This window comes from Salvelinus alpinus, chromosome 2 (genome assembly GCF_045679555.1).
Source record: "Salvelinus alpinus chromosome 2, SLU_Salpinus.1, whole genome shotgun sequence".
Taxonomy (NCBI): domain Eukaryota; kingdom Metazoa; phylum Chordata; class Actinopteri; order Salmoniformes; family Salmonidae; genus Salvelinus; species Salvelinus alpinus.
This window is the reverse complement of record NC_092087.1, coordinates 6,923,977-6,948,614: the sequence shown is the minus strand read 5'-3', so window position 1 is coordinate 6,948,614 and position 24,638 is coordinate 6,923,977. Positions and strand designations below refer to the sequence as shown.

At 43.5% G+C, this 24,638-nt stretch overlaps 1 protein-coding gene across 1 annotated transcript in view; it reads left to right on the top strand.

The window, feature by feature from the left end:
• LOC139553244 (dedicator of cytokinesis protein 3-like) overlaps window positions 1-22,890 on the top strand; it is a 373,967-nt gene extending 351,077 nt beyond the window's left edge. Inside the window, exons 48-55 of the mRNA XM_071365370.1 lie at window positions 622-746; window positions 2,289-2,424; window positions 3,592-3,673; window positions 4,724-4,839; window positions 5,327-5,414; window positions 9,902-10,021; window positions 17,751-17,836; window positions 19,298-22,890. Of these exons, the coding sequence (XP_071221471.1) occupies window positions 622-746; window positions 2,289-2,424; window positions 3,592-3,673; window positions 4,724-4,839; window positions 5,327-5,414; window positions 9,902-10,021; window positions 17,751-17,836; window positions 19,298-19,915 (1,371 nt within the window). The 3' untranslated portion in view covers window positions 19,916-22,890. The remainder of the gene's footprint in view (window positions 1-621; window positions 747-2,288; window positions 2,425-3,591; window positions 3,674-4,723; window positions 4,840-5,326; window positions 5,415-9,901; window positions 10,022-17,750; window positions 17,837-19,297) is intronic.
• Window positions 22,891-24,638: the final 1,748 nt, after the last annotated feature.

Genomic DNA, 24,638 nt, shown 5'->3' with positions numbered 1-24,638 from the left:
TCTACATCTAGACTAGGTTCAACTCCACTTTCTACATCTAGACTAGGGTCAACTCCACTTTCTACATCTAGACTAGGGTCAACTCTACTCTCTACATCTAGACTAGGGTCAACTCCACTCTCTACATCTAGACTAGGGTCAACTCCACTTTCTACATCTAGACTAGGGTCAACTCCACTTTCTACATCTAGACTAGGGTCAACTCCACTTTCTACATCTAGACTAGGGTCAACTCTACTCTCTACATCTAGACTAGGTTCAACTCTATTCTCTACATCTAGACTAGGGTCAACTCCACTTTCTACATCTAGACTAGGTTCAACTCCATGCACCTTCAGGCTGACAACTACACAGGTACACACCGCCCCAGGCCTCTTTAGTGTCCTAGGTTTTCATAACTGTGACCTTAATTGCCTACCGTCTGTAAGCTGTTAGTGTCTTAACGACCGTTCCACAGGTGCATGTTCATTAATTGTTTATGGTTCATTGAACAAGCATGGGAAACAGTGTTTAAACCCTTTACAATGAAGATCTGTGAAGTTATTTGGATTTTTATGAATTATCTTTGAAAGACAGGGTCCTGAAAAAGGGACGTTTATTTAATGCTTTGTTTCTCTACAGGGTCTGCCGGGACTGGACAAGCTGAGTCCTGCCTGTTCTGGTTCTGGTGCCAGCACCACAACAGGCATCCTGGCTACGCACAGCCCCATGAGCCCCGACAGCTTCAAATTCATTCACAGGCACAGGTGAGGCATACACACAGAGATATGGTCCCACACACACACACACACACACAGAGATATGGTCCCACACACACACAGAGATATGGTCCCACATACACACAGAGATATGGTCCCACACACACACAGAGATATGGTCCCACATACACACAGAGATATGGTCACACATACACACAGAGATATGGTCCCACATACACACAGAGATATGGTCACACATACACACAGAGATATGGTCCCACACACACACACACAGAGATATGGTCCCACATACACACAGAGATATGGTCCCACATACACACAGATATATGGTCACACACACACAGAGATATGGTCCCACATACACACAGAGATATGGTCACACATACACAGAGATATATGGTCACACACACACACACACACACACACACACACACACACACACACACACACACACACACACACACAGAGATATGGTCACACACACACACACAGATATGGTCACACACACACACACACACACACACACACACACACACACACACACACACAGAGATATGGTCACACACACACACACACACACACACAGAGATATGGTCACACACACACACACACACACACACACACACACACACAGAGATATGGTCACACACACACACACACACACACACAGAGAGATATGGTCACACACACACACACACAGAGATATGGTCACACACACACACACACACACAGATTTGGTCACACACACACACACACACAGATATGGTCACACACACACACACAGAGATATGGTCACACACACACACACACAGAGATATGGTCACACACACACACACACACAGAGATTTGGTCACACACACACACACAGAGATTTGGTCACACACACACACAGAGATATGGTCACACACACACACACACAGAGATATGGTCACACACATACACACAGAGATATGGTCACACACACACACAGAGATATGGTCACACACACACACACAGAGATATGGTCACACACACACACACACAGAGATATGGTCACACATACACAGAGATATGGTCACACACACACAGAGATATGGTCACACACACACAGAGATATGGTCACACACACACAGAGAGATATGGTCACACACACACAGAGAGATATGGTCACACACACACAGAGATATGGTCACACACACACAGAGATATGGTCACACACACACAGAGATATGGTCACACACACACAGAGATATGGTCACACACACACACAGAGATATGGTCACACACACACAGAGATATGGTCACACACACACACAGAGATATGGTCACACACACACAGGCATGCATACAATCCCCTTCTTCTACCACAGGTGATTTCAGTGCTCTCACGAGTCACGGCACAAACCTTTCCTCCCTCCCTCCCTCCCACCCCTCCCCGACCTTTCCTCCCTCCCTCCAACCCCTCCCGACCTTTCCTCCCTCCTTCCCCAACCCCCCCCCCCCTCTCTTCACCCCTCACTCCCCCCCTCCACAACCCTCCCTCTCCATTCTCCCTCCCCTCTCCCCTCTCTCTCTCTTTCTCCCCCCCAGTCCGCTGAATCTGCTGGGGTCTATCCGCCACTCGTCCTCCTCACTGTCCTCTCACACCTCCAGCGAGACGGGTAACCTGGTGATCCTGACGGACGGCATGGTGATGGAACACCCGGAGGACATCTACCGTATGCAGGTCTGTCTCTACGCCAGGGCAGTGTCTACTGTACCCACTGTACCCACCTCACTGTACTGTACCCACTATACCCACAGAGAGGACTCAGCCATGTGAGCCCTACCCATCTCGGACCAAGCTCCTTCGCCAGATGGATAATAAAGTTATTTTCTGTTATAATTCTTATTCCCACAGAAGACTCTGCCCAATGAGTTAACTAGCTGTTAACTACAGTTAACTAGCTGCTAAGTAAGGGCCAGATGCTAACTTAGGGGGAACACAGGACGTGTATGGCTCTAAATGACTACAGGTGAAGCTGATAAAGGTTGCTGATTGCGGGCTAAAACCACAATGACTCTGCATCGGTTGGATGAGGTCCTTTACTTCTACTTAACAGTCAAGAGATTATTTCTGGAAGGAAGTAAATCATTTGTTTTCTGGCTCATTTACTGTAAATAATCTGGTTTCTGGCTCATTTACTGTAAATCTGGTTTCTGTCTCATTTACTGTAAATCTGGTTTCTGTCTCATTTACTGTAAATAATCTGGTTTCTGGCTCATTTACTGTAAATAATCTGTTTTTTGGCTCATTTACTGTCAATAATCTGGTTTCTGGCTCATTTACTGTAAATAATCTGGTTTCTGTCTCATCTACTGTAAATAATCTGGTTTCTGTCTCATTTACTGTAAATAATCTGGTTTCTGGCTCATTTACTGTAAATAATCTGTTTTTTGGCTCATTTACTGTCAATAATCTGGTTTCTGGCTCATTTACTGTAAATAATCTGGTTTCTGGCTCATTTACTGTAAATCTGGTTTCTGGCTCATTTACTGTAAATAATCTGGTTTCTGGCTCATTTACTGTAAATAATCTGGTTTCTGGATCATTTACTGTAAATCATCTGGTTTCTGGCTCATTTACTATAAATCTGGTTTCTGGCTCATTTACTGTAAATAATCTGTTTTTTGGCTCATTTACTGTAAATACTCTGGTTTATGGCTCATTTACTGTAAATAATCTGGTTTCTGGCTCATTTACTGTAAATAATCTGGTTTCTGGCTAATTTACTGTAAATAATCTGGTTTCTGGATCATTTACTGTAAATAATCTGGTTCATGGGTCATTTACTGTAAATAATCTGGTTTGTGGCTCATTTCCTGTAAATATATTTTCTCTTTCTTATCTCAGCCCAGTCCTTCGTCCTCCAGTCTGAGCTCCACCCACTCAGCCCCCTCCCAGATGATCAACTCTGCCCCCAACAGTATCAGAGGTAGGTTGTCTACTGTAGTCAGATCTTACTAGCAATGGGTTCAAAACCCTACTTTGCATGGCTAGTTTCGATCCTGTGTTCCTCTCTGTGTCCCCTCCGTATCTCTGTCTAGTTTTGATTCTCTGTTCCTCTCTGTGTCCTCTCAGTATCTCTGTCTAGTTTTGATTCTCTGTTCCTCTCTGTGTCCTCTCAGTATCTCTGTCTAGTTTTCATCCTCTGATCCTCTCTGTGTCCCCTCAGTATCTCTGTCTAGTTTTGATTCTCTGTTCCTCTCTGTGTCCTCTCAGTATCTTTGTCTAGTTTTGATTCTCTGTTCCTCTCTGTGTCCTCTCAGTATCTCTGTCTAGTTTCGATGCTCTGTTCCTCTCTGTGTCCCCTCAGTATCTCTGTCTAGTTTTGATTCTCTGTTCCTCTCTGTGTCCTCTCAGTATCTCTGTCTAGTTTCGATGCTCTGTTCCTCTCTGTGTCCCCTCAGTATCTCTGTCTAGTTTTGATCCTCTGTTCCTCTCTGTGTCCCCTCAGTATCTCTGTCTAGTTTTGATCCTCTGTTCCTCTCTGTCTCCTCTCAGTATCTCTGTCTAGTTTTGATCCTCTGTTCCTCTCTGTGTCCCCTCAGTATCTCTGTCTAGTTTTGATCCTCTGATCCTCTCTGTCTCCTCTCAGTATCTCTCTCTAGTTTCGATGCTCTGATCCTCTCTGTGTCCTCTCAGTATCTCTGTCTAGTTTCGATGCTCTGATCCTCTCTGTGTCCTCTCAGTATCTCTGGCTAGTTTCGATCCTCTGTTCCTCTCTGTGTCCCCTCAGTATCTCTGTCTAGTTTCGATCCTCTGTTCCTCTCTGTCTCCTCTCAGTATCTCTGTCTAGTTTTGATCCTCTGTTCCTCTCTGTGTCCCCTCAGTATCTCTGTCTAGTTTCGATCCTCTGTTCCTCTCTGTGTCCCCTCAGTATCTCTGTCTAGTTTTGATCCTCTGATCCTCTCTGTCTCCTCTCAGTATCTCTGTCTAGTTTCGATGCTCTGATCCTCTCTGTGTCCTCTGCCCTCTGTGGTAGGCTCCCCGTCGCTGCCAGAAAAATACAGACACAACCGTGAGATGTTGATGCTGCTGCCTCTGCACCGTGAGAGACCCAGCTCCGCCATGTACCCCAACATCACTGAGAACGGACAGGTACAGCTACTGTTGGCTTGGCCCACTCTGCTCCGCTCCGCTCCGCTTCAATCTCTATCTTCTCTGGGCCCTTATCCACAAAGAATCTCAGAGTATTAGTGTTGATCTAGGATCAGTTTCCCTCCTTTTCTTTTTTTTAGATCATAATCAATATGATTATATGGGCAGATCCTAGGTCAGTACTTCTTCTACTCTGCTTCAATCACTCTCTTTAGATCTTCTTATTGGAATGTAATGAAGTACTTCCTGGTACAGCCAGAGTATGATGACCCTCCTCTCTGGGTCTGCTACCTCTCCTTATGTTCTTCCTGTTCCTGTTTGCTTTTTTTAGACCAGATTATTGTATAAAAAATAACTGCTGATGTTATTTACAATAACAACAGTTTTTACAACTGCTGATGTAAAAAAAGAAATAAAAAAAAGGGCTTTATAAATACCTTTTGATTTGGTTCATTGATTGGTTGATGTGTCTTTTCTGTGTCTCCAGCCAACTAACTTCCAGCGAGCGTTGTTCCACCAGGTGATTGGTCCGTGCAAGCCCTGTAGCGACCCTAACCTGTCCGTAGCAGAGAAAGGTACTGTTGTCCTGCCTGTCCTCAGCTTATTGCCTTTCAGTCTGACCTGGAGTCTGTTTCGTTAGGGTTACAGTACTTGGCCTATAAAAAAAAATGGAAATCGCTGCGTACTTCTAATGATAGTCTGTAAGTAGTTTTGTTGCTGCGTTGACTAAAAGTTATCTGTATAAATTCACGAGTCTGTTGTAATACTTCATCACACACCTTCCATCTCTTCTGTCAGTCTGCTGTAATACTTCATCACACACCTTCCATCTCTTCTGTCAGTCTGCTGTAATACTTCATCACACACCTTCCATCTCTTCTGTCAGTCTGCTGTAATACTTCATCACACACCTTCCATCTCTTCTGTCAGTCTGCTGTAATACTTCATCACACACCCTCCATCTCTTCTGTCAGTCTGCTGTAATACTTCATCACACACCTTCCATCTCTTCTGTCAGTCTGCTGTAATACTTCATCACACACCTTCCATCTCTTCTGTCAGTCTGCTGTAATACTTCAACACACACCCTCCATCTCTTCTGTCAGTCTGCTGTAATACTTCATCACACACCTTCCATCTCTTCTGTCAGTCTGTCTGTTCAGTCGTCTGCTTTATCTGTTGATTCAGTCAGTGGGTACAACGCAGTTCACAGAACCTCCTAATACTTCAGCTGGTTTCATCCACGGTATCTTCAGCCTGTAGATATCCCACTGTGGATCATGTGTAGAGAACAGCCCAGTTGCTATGACTAAAGCCCTTTGTTAGCCTCAGAGTTTATAGGAGGTGATAACCAACTCTTATTCAGAGTTTATAGGAGGTGATAACCAACTCTTATTCAGAGTTTATAGGAGGTGATAACCAACTCTTGAACAGAGTTTATAGGAGGTGATAACCAACTCTTGAACAGAGTTTATAGATGGTGATAACCAACTCTTATTCAGAGTTTATAGAAGGTGATAACCAACTCTTATTCAGAGTTTATAGAAGGTGATAACCAACTCTTGAACACAGTTTATAGGAGGTGATAACCAACTCTTGAACACAGTTTATAGAAGGTGATAACCAACACTTGAACACAGTTTATAGAAGGTGATAACCAACTCTTGAACAGAGTTTATAGATGGTGATAACCAACTCTTGAACACAGTTTATAGAAGGTGATAACCAACACTTGAACACAGTTTATAGAAGGTGATAACCAACTCTTGAACAGAGATTATAGGAGATGATAACCAACTCTTATTCAGAGATTATGCTTCTACACCTGCATTGCTTGCTGTTTGGGGTTTTAGGCTGGGTTTCTGTACAGCACTTCGAGATATTAGCTGATGTACGAAGGGCTATATAAAATAAACTTGATTATAGGAGGTGATAACCAACTCTTGTACATTTCTCTCCTTCATCTATGTGTGGTACTGGTGTGTTATTGGTCAACCGTGTAAGTCAACATAAACAACATTATTGATACATATTAACAACCCTAAACAATTATGAACAATAAAATGCATTACTAACGCCACCATTACAGGACATTGGCTACATGAATATTAAAAAACATGAGCTGGCGCACACCCGGAGAAAATAATTTTATGTAGAGGTGCTGAGTAACGGCGAATAAACTTCAAGCTATAAAAATCTCGTCACACACACCCTATATAATAAACTCCCAGTAATTTATTAATTTACTAATTACTGGGAGTTTATATAGAGATTGTACGACTCTCTTTATGTTTTTAATACATTAATATTACTAACATCGCTGTAAATGCCTTCAATGTTAACAAAAGGATGATCATATTGTTGATTTTAATGATGACGATGATGAAGATGACGAAGAGTTTTGATGGTGATTTTGTTTTTTATTGTAATGATGATATTGTGTCAATAAAACCCGTCTCTCCACTGCAGTCAGATCAACACAGAACTAAAAATATTGCATCAGACGCTGATGATTAGTGATGATTCATGGTTAATTAATTAGATGATTAAGTTCTGGGGGGAACGTGTTAGAAAACAAACGAGAAGCGGAAGCTGGGCTGTAGCTCCACCCGCCTTTTTCTTTCTTCAAGTTAGGAGAAAGTCTATGTGACGCTGATGCATCAGACGCTGGAAACAAAGTTCCTCGTTAGTCGGCGCAACCCACAGTCTGTTGACAGATGCTACGATATCAGTTATGTTATCCCACAGTCTGTTGACAGACACTATGATATCAGTTATGTTATCCCACAGTCTGTTGACAGATGCTACGATATCAGTTATGTTATCCCACAGTCTGTTGACAGACACTATGATATCAGTTATGTTATCCCACAGTCTGTTGACAGACACTATGATATCAGTTATGTTATCCCACAGTCTGTTGACAGATGCTACGATATCAGTTATGTTATCCCACAGTCTGTTGACAGACACTACGATATCAGTTATGTTATCCCACAGTCTGTTGACAGACACTATGATATCAGTTATGTTATCCCACAGTCTGTTGACAGACGCTACGATATCAGTTATGTTATCCCACAGTCTGTTGACAGACGCTACGATATCAGTTATGTTATCCCACAGTCTGTTGACAGACACTATGATATCAGTTATGTTATCCCACAGTCTGTTGACAGACACTATGATATCAGTTATGTTAACACACAGTCTGTTGACAGACACTACGATATCAGTTATGTTATCCCACAGTCTGTTGACAGACACTATGATATCAGTTATGTTATCCCACAGTCTGTTGACAGACGCTATGATATCAGTTATGTTATCCCACAGTCTGTTGACAGACGTTATGATATCAGTTATGTTATCCCACAGTCTGTTGACAGACACTATGATATCAGTTATGTTATCCCACAGTCTGTTGACAGATGCTACGATATCAGTTATGTTATCCCACAGTCTGTTGACAGACACTACGATATCAGTTATGTTATCCCACAGTCTGTTGACAGACACTATGATATCAGTTATGTTATCCCACAGTCTGTTGACAGACGCTACGATATCAGTTATGTTATCCCACAGTCTGTTGACAGACGCTACGATATCAGTTATGTTATCCCACAGTCTGTTGACAGACACTATGATATCAGTTATGTTAACACACAGTCTGTTGACAGACACTACGATATCAGTTATGTTATCCCACAGTCTGTTGACAGACGCTACGATATCAGTTATGTTATCCCACAGTCTGTTGACAGACACTACGATATCAGTTATGTTATCCCACAGTCTGTTGACAGACACTATGATATCAGTTATGTTATCCCACAGTCTGTTGACAGACGCTACGATATCAGTTATGTTATCCCACAGTCTGTTGACAGACGCTATGATATCAGTTATGTTATCCCACAGTCTGTTGACAGACACTACGATATCAGTTATGTTATCCCACAGTCTGTTGACAGACACTATGATATCAGTTATGTTATCCCACAGTCTGTTGACAGACGCTACGATATCAGTTATGTTATCCCACAGTCTGTTGACAGACGCTATGATATCAGTTATGTTATCCCACAGTCTGTTGACAGACACTACGATATCAGTTATGTTATCCCACAGTCTGTTGACAGACACTATGATATCAGTTATGTTAACCCACAGTCTGTTGACAGACACTATGATATCAGTTATGTTATCCCACAGTCTGTTGACAGACGCTACGATATCAGTTATGTTATCCCACAGTCTGTTGACAGACGCTACGATATCAGTTATGTTATCCCACAGTCTGTTGACAGACACTATGATATCAGTTATGTTAACACACAGTCTGTTGACAGACACTACGATATCAGTTATGTTATCCCACAGTCTGTTGACAGACGCTACGATATCAGTTATGTTATCCCACAGTCTGTTGACAGACACTACGATATCAGTTATGTTATCCCACAGTCTGTTGACAGACACTATGATATCAGTTATGTTATCCCACAGTCTGTTGACAGACGCTACGATATCAGTTATGTTATCCCACAGTCTGTTGACAGACGCTATGATATCAGTTATGTTATCCCACAGTCTGTTGACAGACGCTATGATATCAGTTATGTTATCCCACAGTCTGTTGACAGACACTACGATATCAGTTATGTTATCCCACAGTCTGTTGACAGACACTACGATATCAGTTATGTTATCCCACAGTCTGTTGACAGACGCTATGATATCAGTTATGTTATCCCACAGTCTGTTGACAGACGCTATGATATCAGTTATCTTATCCCACAGTTACGATATCAATTATGTTATCTGCGTCTGTCCACTAGAGAATACTGCAGTCCTGTCCACCCTCAGCAGCTCAGGGTTAGAGTGGACAGTAGAGTGAAGTTGTAATATTATCTGTGTCTCCTCTACAGTCCTGACCACCCTCAGCAGCTCAGGGTTAGTGAAGTTGTAATATTATCCGTCTCTCCTCTCCAGTCCTGACCACCCTCAGCAGCTCAGGGTTAGTGAAGTTGTAATATTATCTGTCTCTCCTCTGCAGTTCTCACCACCCCCAGCTCCTGGAGTCTGAACAGTGGTACCAGAGAGGCGTTGCCGTTCTTGTCCGCCCACGTTGGGAGTGTGACGGCTCCCCCAGTCCCGCCCCGTAGCCTTCCCCACGGTAAGACCCTTTATACACGAATGCCACACTACAAACTTCACCTTTTCTGCTGGTTAAAACAACCAAGAAAGAGAGCTGGCACAAAGCATATGCTGCTCCCAGCTTCTTTAATGGCTTTATTCAAGACCACCTACAGTGCCTTGCAAAAGTATTCATCCTCCTGGGCGTTTATTTTGTAATTTTTTATTTCACCTTTATTATACCAGGTAGGCCAGTTAAGAACAAGTTCTCATTTACAACTGCGACCTGGTCAAGATAAAGCAAAGCAGTGCGACACAAACAACAACACAGAGTTACACATAAACAAATGTACAGTCAATAACACAATATAAAAATATATGTACAGTGTGTGAAAATGTAGAAGAGTAGGGAGGTAAGGCAATAAATAGGCCCTAAAGGCGAAATAATTACAATTTAGCATTAATACTGGACTGATAGATGTTCAGATGATGATGTGCAAGTAGAGATACTGGGGTGCAAAAGAGCAGAAATAAATAACAATATGGGGATGAGGTAGTTGGGTGTGCTATTTACAGATGGGCTGTGTACAGATGCAATGATCGGTAAGCTGCTCTGACAGCTGATGCTTAAAGTTAGTGAGGGAGATATAAGTCCTCAGCTTCAGTCATTGGCAGCAGAGAACTGGAAAGAAAGGCGGCCAAAGGAGGACTTGGCTTTGGTGGTGACCAGTGAAATATACCTGCTGGAGCGTGTGCTATACGGGTGGGTGTTGCTATGGTGACCAGTGAGCTGACATAAGGCGGGGCTTTACCTAGCAAAGACTTATAGATGACCTGGAGCCAGTGGGTTTGGCGAAGAATATGAAGCGAGGGCCAGGCAACGAGAGCATACAGGTCGCAGTGGTGGGTAGTATATGGGGCTTTGTTGACAAAACGGATGGCACTGTGATAGACTACATCCAATTTGCTGAGTAGAGTGTTGGAGGCTATTTTGTAAATGACATCGCCGAAGTCAAGGATCGGTAGGATAGTCAGTTTTGCAAGGATATGTTTAGCAGCATGAGTGAAGGAGGCTTTGTTGCGAAATAGGAAGCAAAATTCTAGACTTAACTGTGGATTGGAGATGCTTAATGTGAGTCTGGAAGGAGAGTTTACAGTCTAACCAGACACCTAGGTATTTGTAGTTGTCCACATATTCTAAGTCAGAACCGTCCAGAGTAGTGATGCTAGTCAGGCGGGCAGGTGCGGGCAGTGATCGGTTGAAGAGCATGCATTTAGTTTTAGGACCATGAGCGTGGCTGAGGTGCACCATTGACCAGCTCGGAAACCAGATTGCATAGCGGAGAAGATACGGTGGGATTCGAAATGGTCGGTGATCTGTTTGTTAACTTGGCTTTCAAAGACTTTAGAAAGGCAGGGCAGGATAGATATAGGTCTGTAACAGTTTGGGTCAAGAGTGTCTCCACCTTTAAAGAGGGGGATGACCGCGGCAGCTTTCCAATCTTTAGGGATCTCAGACGATACGAAAGAGAGGTTGAACAGGCTAGTAAATAGGGGTTGCAACAATTTCGGCTGATAGTTTTTGAAAGAGAGTGTCCAGATTGTCTAGCCCTGCTGATTTGTAGGGGTCCAGATTTTGCAGCTCTTTCAGAACATCATCTATCTGGATTTGGGTGAAGGGGAAGCTAGGGGGGGTCTTGGGCAGGCAAGTTGCTGTGGGAGGTGCAGAGCTGTTGGCCGGGGTAGGGGTAGCTTGGTGGAAAGCATGGCCAGCCGTAGAAAAATTATTATTGAAATTCTCGATTATTGTAGATTTATCAGTGGTGACAGTGTTTCCTAGCCTCAGTGCAGTGGGCAGCTGGGAGGCGGTGCTCTTATTCTCCATGGACTTTAGTGTCCCAAAACTTTTTGGAGTTTGTGCTACAGGATGCAAATTTCTCTTTGAAAAAGCTAGTCTTTGCTTTCCTAACTGACTGTGTATATTGGTTCCTATCTTCCCTGAAAATGTGCATATCGCAGGGGCTATTTGATGCTAATGCAGTACGCCACAGGATGTTTCTTTGCTGGTCAAGGGCTGGAGTGAACCAAGGACTATATCTGTTCCTGGTTCTACATTTTTTGAACGGGGCATGCTTATTTAAGATGGTGAGGAAGGCACTTTTAAAGAATAACCAGGCATCCTCTGCTGACGGGATGAGGTCAATATCCTTCCAGGATACCTGGGCCAGGTCGATTAGAAAGGCCTGCTCGCTGAAGTGTTTTAGGGAGCGTTTAACAATGATGAGAGGCGTTTTTTTGACCGCGGATCCATATTACGGACGCAGGCAAAGAGGCAGTGATCGCTGAGATCCTGGTTGAAGACAGCAGAGGTGTATTTAGAGGGCAGGTTGGTCAGGATGATATCTATGAGGGTGCCCGTGTTTACGGATTTAGGGTTGTACCTGGTAGGTTCCTTGATGATTTGTGTGAGATTAAGGGCATCTAGTTTAGATTGCAGGACGGCCGGGGTGTTAAGCGTATCCTAGTTTAGGTCACCAAACAGCATGTTTTTCCTATGTTGTTGCATTACAACCTGTAATTTAAATTAATTTTTATTTGGATTTCATGTAATGGACATACACAAAATAGTCAAAATTGGTGAAGTGAAATGAAAAAAATTACTTGTTTTAAAAAAGTTAAAAAAATAAAGAACAGAAAAGTGGTGCGTGTACACCCTCTTTGCTATGAAGCCCCTAAATAAGATCTGGTGCAACCAATTACCTTCAGAAGTCACATAATTAGTTAAATAAAGTCCACCTGTGTGCAATCTAAGTGTCACATGATCTGTCACATGATCTCAGTATATTTACACCTGTTCTGAAAGGCCCCAGAGTCTGCAACACCACCAAGCAAAGGGCACCACCAATCAAGCGGCACCATGAAGACCAAGCAACTCTCCAAACAGGTCAGGGACAAAGTTCTGGAGAAGTACAGATCAGGGTTGGGTTATAAAAAAATATCCGAAACTTTGAACATCCCACGGAGCACCATTAAATCCATTATTGAAAAATTGAAAGAATATGGCACCACAACAAACCTGCCAAGAGAGGGCCGCCCACCACAACTCAGAGAGGCAAAAAAGAGACCAAAGATAACCCTGAAGGAGCTGCAAAGCTCCACAGCGGAGATTGGAGTATCTGTCCATAGGACCACTTTAAGCTGTACACTCCAGAGCTGAACTTTACGGAAGAGTGGCCAGAAAAAAAAAGCCATTGCTTAAAGAAAAAAATATGCCAACACATTTGGCGTTCGCCAAAAGGCATGTGGGAGACTCCCCAAACATATGGAAGAAGGTACTCTGGGCAGATGAGACAAAAATGTAGCTTTTTGGCCATCAAGGAAAACGCTGTCTGGCGCGAACCCAACACCTTTCATCACCCCGAGAACACCATCCCCACAGTGAAGCATGGTAGTGGCAGCATCATGCTGTTGGGATATTTTTCATCATCCCACATCCCATATATTTAGTGGCATCTATCATTCCTTTAATTCTTTTCCAGTTTCCCAGTCCCTGCCGATGAAAAACATCCCCACAGCATGATGCTGCCACTACCATGCTTCACTGTGGGGATGTTTTTCATCGGCAGGGACTGGGAAACTGGAAAAGAATTTAAGGAATGATAGATGCCACTAAATATATGGAAATTCTTGAGTGAAACCTGTTTCAGTCTTCCAGAGATTTGAGACTGGGACGGAGGTTCACCTTCCAGCAGGACAATGACCCTAAGCATACTGCTAAAGAAACACTGGAGTGGTTTAAGGGGAAACATTTAAATGTCTTGGAATGGCCTAGTCAAATCCCAGACCTCAATCCAATTGAGAATCTGTGGTATAACTTAAAGATTGCTGTACACCAACGGAACCCATCCAACTTGAAGGAGCTGGAGCAGTTTTGCCTTGAAGAATGGGCAAAAATCCCAGTGGCTAGATGTGCCAAGCTTAGAGAGACATAGCCCAAGAGACTTGCAGCTGTAATTGCTGCAAAAGGTGGCTCTACAAAGTATTGACTTTGGGGGGGGTGAATGGTTATACACGCTCAAGTGTTCTGTTTTTTTTGTCTTATTTCTTGTTTGTTTCACCCCAAAAAATATTTAGCATCTTCAAAGTGGTGTGCATGTTGTGTAAATCAAATGATACTATTTTAATTCCACGTTGTAAGGCAACAAAATAGGAAAAATGTGAAGGGGGTGAATACTTTCGGAAGCCACTGTATGTACATACCTACCATAATCCTGTTATTGCTGATATTTGGGAATATGGTCCTGTGGTATTTTGTGTGAACGAATGTATTTGTATTTATTATGGATCCCCGTTAGTTCCTGCCAAGGTAGCAGCTACTCTTCCTGGGGTCCAGCAAAATTAAGGCAGTTTATACAATTTTAAAAACATTACAGTACATTCACAGATTTTGCAACACACTGTGTGCCCTAAGGCCCCTACTCCACCACTACCACATATCTACAGTACTAAATCCATGTGTATGTGTGTGTGTATAGTGCGTATGCTATCGTGTGTGTGCGTATGCATGTGTTTGTGCCTATGATTGTGTTCCTTCACAGTCCCCTCTGTTCCATAAGATGTATTTTTATATTTTTTTCAAATCTGATTCTACCGTTTGCATCAGTTACCTGATGTGGAATAGAGTTCCATGTAGTCATGGCTCTATGTAGTACTGTGCGCCTCCCATAGTCTGTTCTGGACTTGGGGTCTGTGAAGAGACCTCTTGTGATATGTCTTGTGGGGTATGCATGGGTGACTGAGCTGTGTGTTAGTAGTTAAACATGTCAACACCTCTCATAAATACAAGTAGTGATGAAGTCAGTCTCTCCTCCACTTTGAGCCATGAGAGATTGACATGAATATTCATGTTTGCTCTCTGTGTACATCCAAGGGCCAGCCGTGCTGCCCATTTCTGAGCCAATTGCAATTTTCCTAAGTCCCTTTTTGTGGCACCTGACCACACGACTGAACAGTAGTCCAGGTGAGACAAAACTAGGGCCTGTAGGACCTGCCTTGTTGATAGTGTTGTTAAGAAGGTAGAAACTAGGGCCTGTAGGACCTGCCTTGTTGACAGTGCTGTTAAGAAGGTACAGCTGCGCTTTATTATGGACAGACTTCTCCCCATCTTAGCTACTGTTGTATCAATATGTTTTAACCATGACAGTTTACAATCTAAGGTAACTCCAAGTAATTTAGTCTTTTCAACTTGTTCAACAGCCACACCATTCATTACCAGATTCAGCTGAGGGCTACCACTTAAGGAATGATTTGTACCAAATACAATGCTCTTAGTTTTAGAGATGTTCAGGACCAGTTTATGACTGGCCACCCAGTCCCAAACAGACTGCAACTCTTTGTTAAGGGTTTCAGTGACTTCATTAGCTGTGGTTGTTGATGCGTATATGGTTGAATCATCAGCATACATGGACACACATGCTTTGTTTAATGCCAGTGACAGGTCATTGGTAAAAATAGAAAAGAGTAGAGGGCCTAGAGAGCTGCCCTGCGATACACCTCACTTTACATGTTTGACATTCGAGACGCTTCCATTGAAGAAAACCCTCTGAGTTCTATTAGATAGATGGCTCTGAATCCACGATATGGCAGAGGTTGAAAAGCCATAACACATATTGTTTTCTCAACAACAGATTATGGTCAATAATATCAAAGGCTGCACTGAAATCTAACAGTACAGCTCCCTCAATCTTCTTATTATCAATTTCTTTCAACCAATCATCAGTAGTTTGTGTCTGTGCAGTACATGTTCAGTGCCCTTCTCTATAAGCATGCTGAAAGTCTGTCAAATTTTGATTACGAAGAAATAGCATTGTATTTGGTCAAACACAGTACCATTTTCCACCTCTCCCAAACTAACTTTACAAAATTGCAATGCTTTTTCTTTCATTATTAGTTTTTTTATGCATGAATACAATTGGCTCACTGTTTGTAGATGGCATTTCCTGCATAAGTTTGCCCACTTTTGCCAATGAAGTAATCATTAAAATAATTCGCAACATCAAATGGTTTGATGCAGTTTGTTGTAGTTTTTCTGAAGTTTGTTGTAGTTTTTCTGAATTTTGTTGTAGTTTTTCTGAATTTTGTTGTAGTTTTTCTGAATTTTGTTGTAGTTTTTCTGAAGTTTGTTGTAGTTTTTCTGAATTTTGTTGTAGTTTTTCTGAAGTTTGTTGTAGTTTTTCTGAAGATTGTTGTAGTTTTTCTGAATTTTGTTGTAGTTTTTCTGAATTTTGTTGTAGTTTTTCTGAAGTTTGTTGTAGTTTTTCTGAAGTTTGTTGTAGTTTTTCTGAATTTTGTTGTAGTTTTTCTGAATTTTGTTGTAGTTTTTCTGAAGTTTGTTGTAGTTTTTCTGAAGATTGTTGTAGTTTTTCTGAAGATTGTTGTAGTTTTTCTGAAGTTTGTTGTAGTTTTTCTGAAGTTTATTGTAGTTTTTCTGAAGATTGTTTTAGTTTTTCTGAAGTTTGTTGTAGTTTTTCTGAAGTTTGTTGTAGTTTTTATGCAGTTTGTTGTAGTGTTTTGTAGTTTTTATACAGTTTGTTGTAGTTTTTCTGAAGATTGTTGTAGTTTTTCTGAATTTTGTTGTAGTTTTTATGCATGTTTTTGTAGTTTTTATGCAGTTTGTTGTAGTTTTTATGCAGTTTTTTGTAGTTTTTATGCAGTTTGTTGTAGTTTTTCTGAAGTTTCATGGGAGCTTCTGATTCCAATAGATCCCCCAGGAATCCTTCAACTTCCGTCCACCAGTGATCTGTGTGTGATTGTAGCTCTCCTTTGTCCCTGTGTTTCTATGTTGTAAAGGGTCCTGTCCTGTGTCATCCTATCCAGGGATATAGTGGTTCGGAAAGGTGGGTAAACACTGATGACGAGCAGCAAGTCAATTAGCTTGCATAATTAGTGTGTAAACCACAGGTGTCCAACTCATTCCATGGAAGGCCTCATAAATAGAAGGGAAATAACCAAACCAGCAGACACACTGCCCTCCATGGAATGAGTTCGACACCTGTGGTGTGAATGCTATGCACAAAATCGAAAGGTATGTCAACGGCACAGTGTTTACCCCCCTCCACCACACCCCTGATCTTACCTCATCCCCTCCACCCCAACGCTCTAACCACTAGGCTACCTGCCTCCTCTAACCACTAGGCTACCTGCCTCCTCTAACCACTAGGCTACCTGCCGCCCCAATCTACCCCAACCTGCCTCTCAACTAGAATGACTTATGTAGCCTAGTGTAGAGGCCTGTTTATCCTTCTTCACATCTCTCTCTACGTCTCTCTCTCGCTCTCACGCTCTCTCTAATTATCTCTAGCTCTCTCTCTCTCTCTCTCTAGCTCTCTCTCACGCTCTCTCTAGCTCTCTCTCTCTCTCTCTAGCTCTCTCTCTCTCTCTCTCTAGCTCTCTCTCTCTCTCTCTCTAGCTCTCTCTCTCTCTCTCTAGCTCTCTCTCTCTCTCTCTAGCTCTCTCTCTCTCTCTCTCTAGCTCTCTCTCTCTCTCTCGCTCTCTCTCTCTCTCTCTCTCTCGCGCTCACGCTCTCTTGCTCCCCCTCTCTTTGTCTATGTATCTATCTTTCTACTTCTCTCTCTTTCTCCCTCCCTCCCTCATCTCTCTCTCTACTTCTCTCTCTCTCCCTCTTCTCCTTCTCGCTCCCTGGTTTAGTTGTGTGTGTTTCTCCAACCAACCCATTTTGTTCTTGTCCTGCTGTGTCTCTTCCTCTATAGGACACTTCTCCATGCACTTTGATGCTTTCCACCACCAGAACAGCGACCTCCCTCCAGCTCTCCCTGCGCGCTCCTCTTTACGAAAGGTACCCTCCGTGACCCGCCCTGGGCTAGAGTAGCCTACCATCCTTTCTGGTCTGGTCTGTTCTGTGCATGTCTCCGTCTAGTATCTCAGTCCTTCAGTATCAATGCGCGTGCATGTCTAAAAGAGCACGTGGTTGTAGCGTATCGCATAACTGCAAAGATGCGTATTTTTTACTGTGTGTTTGTATTGTATTGTAATGAATAACTGTGTTTTTATAATATTTGTTTTGCAGTTTGACTTGTATTTGATTTATATCTGTTCATAATCGTTTTCTTTTTGTTTTTAATGCCTCTTTTGTCCCGCTTATCTATGAGAATAACCCATTGTCCCGCTTATCTATGAGAATAACCCATTGTCCCACTTATCTATGAGAATAACCCATTGTCCCGCTTATCTGAGAATAACCCATTGTCCCGCTTATCTGAGAATAACCCATTGTCCCGCTTATCTATGAGAATAACCCATTGTCCTGCTTATCTATGAGAATAACCCATTGTCCCGCTTATCTGAGAATAACCCATTGTCCCGCTTATCTATGAGAATAACCCATTGTCCCGCTTATCTGAGAATAACCCATTGTCCCGCTTATCTATGAGAATAACACATTGTCCCGCTTATCTGAGAATAACACATTGTCCCGCTTATCTATGAGAATAACCCATTGTCCCGCTTATCTATGAGAATAACCCATTGTCCCGCTTATCTATGAGAATAACCCATTGTCCCGCTTATCTATGAGAATAACCCATTGTCCCGCTTATCTATGAGAATAACCCATTGTCCCGCTTATCTATGAGAATAACCCATTGTCCCGCTTATCTATGAGAATAACCCATTGTCCCGCTTATCTGAGAATAACCCATTGTCCCGCTTATCTGAGAATAACCCATTGTCCCGCTTATCTATGAGAATAACCCATTGTCCCGCTTATCTATGAGAATAACCCATTGTCCCGCTTATCTATGAGAATAACCCATTGTCCCGCTTATCTATGAGAATAACCCATTGTCCCGCTTAGCTATGAGAATAACCCATTGTCCCGCTTATCTATGAGAATAACCCATTGTCCCGCTTATATATGAGAATAACCCATTGTCCCGCTTATCTATGAGAATAACCCATTGTCCCGCTTATCTATGAGAATAACCCATTGTCCCGCTTATCTATGAGAATAACCCATTGTCCCGCTTATCTGAGAATAACCCATTGTCCCGCTTATCTGAGAATAACCCATTGTCCCGCTTATATATGAGAATAACCCATTGTCCCGCTTATCTATGAGAATAACCCATTGTCCCGCTTATCTATGAGAATAACCCATTGTCCCGCTTATCTATGAGAATAACCCATTGTCCCGCTTATCTATGAGAATAACCCATTGTCCCGCTTATCTATGAGAATAACCCATTGTCCCGCTTATCTATGAGAATAACCCATTGTACCGCTTGTTTCCCTCCAACAGTCACCCCTGCACCCTATACCTGCCTCGCCCACCAGTCCCCAGTCCGGCCTGGATGGCAGTAACTCCACCCTCTCTGGCAGCGCCTCCTCCGGCGTCTCTTCCTTGAGTGAGAGCAACTTGTTGGGCCAGTCCTGCTCCACCGAGCCCTCTGGAACTACCAGCAGACACCCAGCAGACACCCTGGACTCTGTCTCCATCACCCCCAGCACAGTGCACTCTATCTGGGCCATAGACGGAGAAGACCTGGGAATGGACTCCCCCTCTAGTCCCTACCTGCCTGTCCGATACAGCGTCTCCGAGCCAGAGGTCCTGGATGGCTCCAAGCCCCCTCCCTGCCGTAGCCACTCCGCCCCTGGGTGGGTCACCCCGGCAATCACCCCTATTATCCCCGTCCTCCCAGAGGCCCGCGCCCTAAACATCCAGAACCTGCCCCACTACCACCAGGAGCCCCCGCCCGCCCTGCCCCCCAAGCCCTACCTGAGAGACGGGTGTATCCCTGAGGAAGGGGTCATTCCCGCCGTGCCCAGGCCCACGCCACGCAAGATCTCTCAGCCTCTCATCACCTCTAAGGAAGAGCAGGCCAAGGTGACGTGGGAGCACGGCATCACAGAGGAGTAGAGAGCAGGCCAGGGTGACGTGGGAGCACGGCATCACAGAGGAGTAGAGAGCAGGCCAAGGTGACGTGGGAGCACGGCATCACAGAGGAGTAGAGAGCAGGCCAAGGTGACGTGGGAGCACGGCATCACAGAGGAGTAAACAGCAGGCCAGGGTGACGTGGGAGCACGGCATCACAGAGGAGTAAACAGCAGGCCAAGGTGACGTGGGAGCACGGCATCACAGAGGAGTAGAGAGCAGGCCAGGGTGACGTGGGAGCACGGCATCACAGAGGAGTAGAGAGCAGGCCAAGGTGACGTGGGAGCACGGCATCACAGAGGAGTAAACAGCAGGCCTGGGGTTTATTCAGTGATGCAGTGATGTGAATGTTTCAGATATAAATAGTGTGAATAGAGCTGACACCTAATCCCCCCCCCCTATTCCATCTGACAGACAATCATATATGTTCTACATTATATATTTATATCTGAATGTTCTGTAACTTTATATTCTCCTGAACATGCCCATGGTTTAGAAATGGTTGGGGCCAGTGTTAGGGCCTGTCTCTCTGAGGGGCCAGTGTTAGGCCTGTCTCTCTGAGGGGCCAGTGTTAGGACCTGTCTCTCTGAGGGGCCAGTGTTAGGGCCTGTCTCTCTGAGGGGCTAGTGTTAGGACCTATCTCTCTGAGGGGCCAGCGTTAGGGCCTGTCTCTCTGAAGGGCCAGTGTTAGAACCTGTCTCTCTGAGGGGCCAGTGTTAGGCCTGTCTCTCTGAGGGGCCAGTGATAGGACCTGTCTCTCTGAGGGGCCAGTGTTAGGCCTGTCTCTCTGAGGGGCCAGTGATAGAACCTGTCTCTCTGAGGGGCCAGTGTTAGGACCTGTCTCTCTGAGGGGCCAGTGTTAGGGCCTGTCTCTCTGAGGGGCTAGTGTTAGGACCTATCTCTCTGAGGGGCCAGCGTTAGGGCCTGTCTCTCTGAAGGGCCAGTGTTAGAACCTGTCTCTCTGAGGGGCTAGTGTTAGGGCCTGTCTCTCTGAGGGGTCAGTGTTAGGGCCTGTCTCTCTGAGGGGCCAGTGTTAGGGCCTGTCTCTCTGAGGGGCCAGTGTTAGGGCCTGGGTTAGGACCTGTCTCTCTGAGGGGTCAGTGTTAGGGCCTGTCTCTCTGAAGGGCCAGTGTTAGAACCTGTCTCTCTGAGGGGCCAGTGTTAGAACCTGTCTCTCTGAGGGGCCAGTGTTAGGCCTGTCTCTCTGAGGGGCCAGTGATAGGACCTGTCTCTCTGAGGGGCCAGTGTTAGGCCTGTCTCTCTGAGGGGCCAGTGTTAGGACCTGTCTCTCTGAGGGGCCAGTGTTAGGACCTGTCTCTCTGAGGGGCCAGTGTTAGGGCCTGTCTCTCTGAGGGGCTAGTGTTAGAACCTGTCTCTCTGAAGGGCCAGTGTTAGAACCTGTCTCTCTGAGGAGCCAGTGTTAGGGCCAGTGTTAGGACCTGTCTCTCTGAAAGGCCAGTGATATAGAGGGGAATGGTAAAAAATGATCCCCCTCTTCCCACTTCATTCCTTCTCGCAGAGTATCCTATTTTGGTATTGAAGAATGCTAGCTGTGATCTAATTGTACACATCTAAATGTGTTTGTTTGCAAATCTTTTCCATTTTTGATTTCTTATTCTTTCAAACTCTTGTTAAAAAAAAAAAAAAAAAGTAAAAAAAAAAGTATATGGAATGTCCTTTCTATGAATTAACTCACACCGATGGTGGGAACTACCTTTTAGGGAACTACCTTTTAGGGAACTACCTTTTAGGGAACTACCGTTTAGGGAACCACCGTTTAGGGAACTACCGTTTAGGGAACTACCGTTTAGGGAACTACCGTTTAGGGACCTACCTTTTAGGGACCTACCTTTTAGGGAACTACCTTTTAGGGAACTACCGTTTAGGGAACCACCGTTTAGGGAACTACCGTTTAGGGAACTACCGTTTAGGGAACTACCGTTTAGGGAACCACCGTTTAGGGAACTACAGTTTAGGGAACTACCTTTTAGGGAACTACCTTTTAGGGAACTACCGTTTAGGGAACCACCGTTTAGGGAACTACCGTTTAGGGAACTACCGTTTAGGGAACCACCGTTTAGGGAACTACCGTTTAGGGAACTACCGTTTAGGGAACTACCGTTTAGGGAACTACCTTTTAGGGAACTACCTTTTAGCGAACTACCTTTTAGGGAACTACCGTTTAGGGAACCACCGTTTAGGGAACTACCGTTTAGGGAACTACCGTTTAGGGAACCACCGTTTAGGGAACCACCGTTTAGGGAACTACCGTTTAGGGAACTACCGTTTAGGGAACTACCGTTTAGGGAACTACCGTTTAGGGAACCACCGTTTAGGGAACCACCGTTTAGGGAACTACCGTTTAGGGAACTACCGTTTAGGGAACTACAGTTTAGAAAATATAATTCTGTAATAGTATTTCTTCTTTTATTGATAGTTCAGGTCCACATGCAGGTTTCCAAATCATTGCACAAAGGGAACTCGTGGACATCTAATTAATGTCATTTAACCAGACATTTAATTGAAATCATTTAACCAGACATTTAATTAATGAATTGAGTTTAAACTGAAGCAAACCTCAGTAGAGTTAAAAACCTGTTAGATTATAGACAAGTTGCACTATAGCAACTTAATAATAAACATTCATTATTATTTATTAATAATATAATAATAACATTTATTATTACATGATTTAATAAATGTTAAAAACACATTTGATTCTATTCACACTTAAATATTTACATCAATAAATGAAGATGGGTTGAGTGAAGTCTCGGGTTTAATTAGGGTATAGAGGGGGGAGGGGTTTGGAGAGATGATGATTGAGGTCAGGCGATTTTAACATTACGGTTGCTTGTTATTTTCATTTCCTGTAAGGGATGCATATTATTAGCTGACCTTACCTTCGTAGTGTTGATGTAATGATGATACACTCAGCGATGCACCTGGCTTTTACTGAGGAAAAGACAAATGGGGGGGGGGGGGGGGACGGAGAGAATAGTTTGATGAATAGAGAGAGACGGATGGGGGGGGGGGTTTACGAACTAATACAAAATGTCAGGTCACGTACTCCCAACACTTCTTCCTACTCTGTCACAACTTCCTGTGGCACTGCTCTTCCTCGACAGACAGACAGTCAGAGGCTTAAATACTGTGGTAAGGCTTCATTACACAGGAGTCGTCTTTATTGCTGTGTGCTACCTGCCCTGGCCAGATCAGCCAGCCACTATAAAGAGTTAAGGACGGTCTGGTGAATAGATGTCCCGTTTTAAAAGGCTACTCGTGCCTTTTAGGGGCCGGTCGGTTTATTATTCAGTTGGCAGCATCATACTACAGTACAAAGAAAAGGCTATATTTTTAGAGGAGATGAAATCTGCAAATGTATTGTTATGTGTAGTTATAGTTATATATATTAATATTAGATTATTTATAAATGAATCCCTATATCATGGATTGACTGAGGAGAATTGATGACTTGATAATGACTTGACCATGACTTGATAATGACTTGATAATAACTCGATAATGACTTAATAATGTCTAGATAATGACTTGATAATGACGCAATGATGATGTGATGATGGCTCGATAATGACGTGATAATGACTCGATAATGACTTGCCGATGTATTGATAATGACTTGATAATAACTCGATAATGACTTAATAATGTCTAGATAATGACTTGATAACGACTCAACGATGACCCGACGATGACTCGATAATGACTCGATAACGACTCGACGATAACGTGATAATACCACGATAATGATGTGATAATGACACGATAATGACTTGATAATGACGCCATAAAACCATAATAATGTGCTGGACTAAGACTAAAGGCATTGAAAGTCACTGGAGCTGCTTGGTGATGTGCACATAAATGACACATTTAGATGGATGATATTTATAGACAAATGAATATTAACTATTATAATTATATGTGATTTGTTTTAGTTTTTCCCCTTTTTATTTGGTACTTTTACGTGTGTATGTTCATTCAGTGAAATAACACACTGGGTACAGATGTCAATTCAACGGCTATTCAAATAAAATTGTATTGGTCGCATAAACATATTTAGCAGATGTTATTTTGGGTGTTGCAAAATGCCTACGTTCTGAGCTCCAACCGTGCAGTGGTATCTAACAATACACAACAAACCAATATGTACACAGTGGGAAATGACATAACCGTGGCTAGTACCGCCCATTGGACTACCAAGGAGCAGAGGGGTCAGAGAGAGAGAGAGAGAGAGAACGGACTGTGACCTAAAGACATCATTGTATCTAGTCATTTATACTTATTGACTATTCAGCCCTGATCACGTGCTTACAGGATGTTCTGTAAGCATCCTCCTCCCTGCTTCCAGTTACTATCTCTTGTATCTACCTAGTGAACTGATCTGCCTTGTTACAACACTGCTGGCGCTTCACAGTCACAGATCCTGGATCAGATCCTGCTGCTCATCTCACTCCTTGCTTCTTTCAGCTTGTTGTCCAGGTGTTGTGTTGTGGATGTCTCTCTCTCTCTCTCTCTGCAGACAGTAGACCTACACTCTGTTGTTTGGGATAGTTTCCTCATGTCCTCCTGTTCTCATGTCCTCCTGTTCTCATGTCCTCCTGTTCTCATGTCCTCCGGTTGTCATGTTCTTATGTCCTCCTGTTGTCATGTTCTCCTGTTCTCATGTCCTCCTGTTCTCATGTCC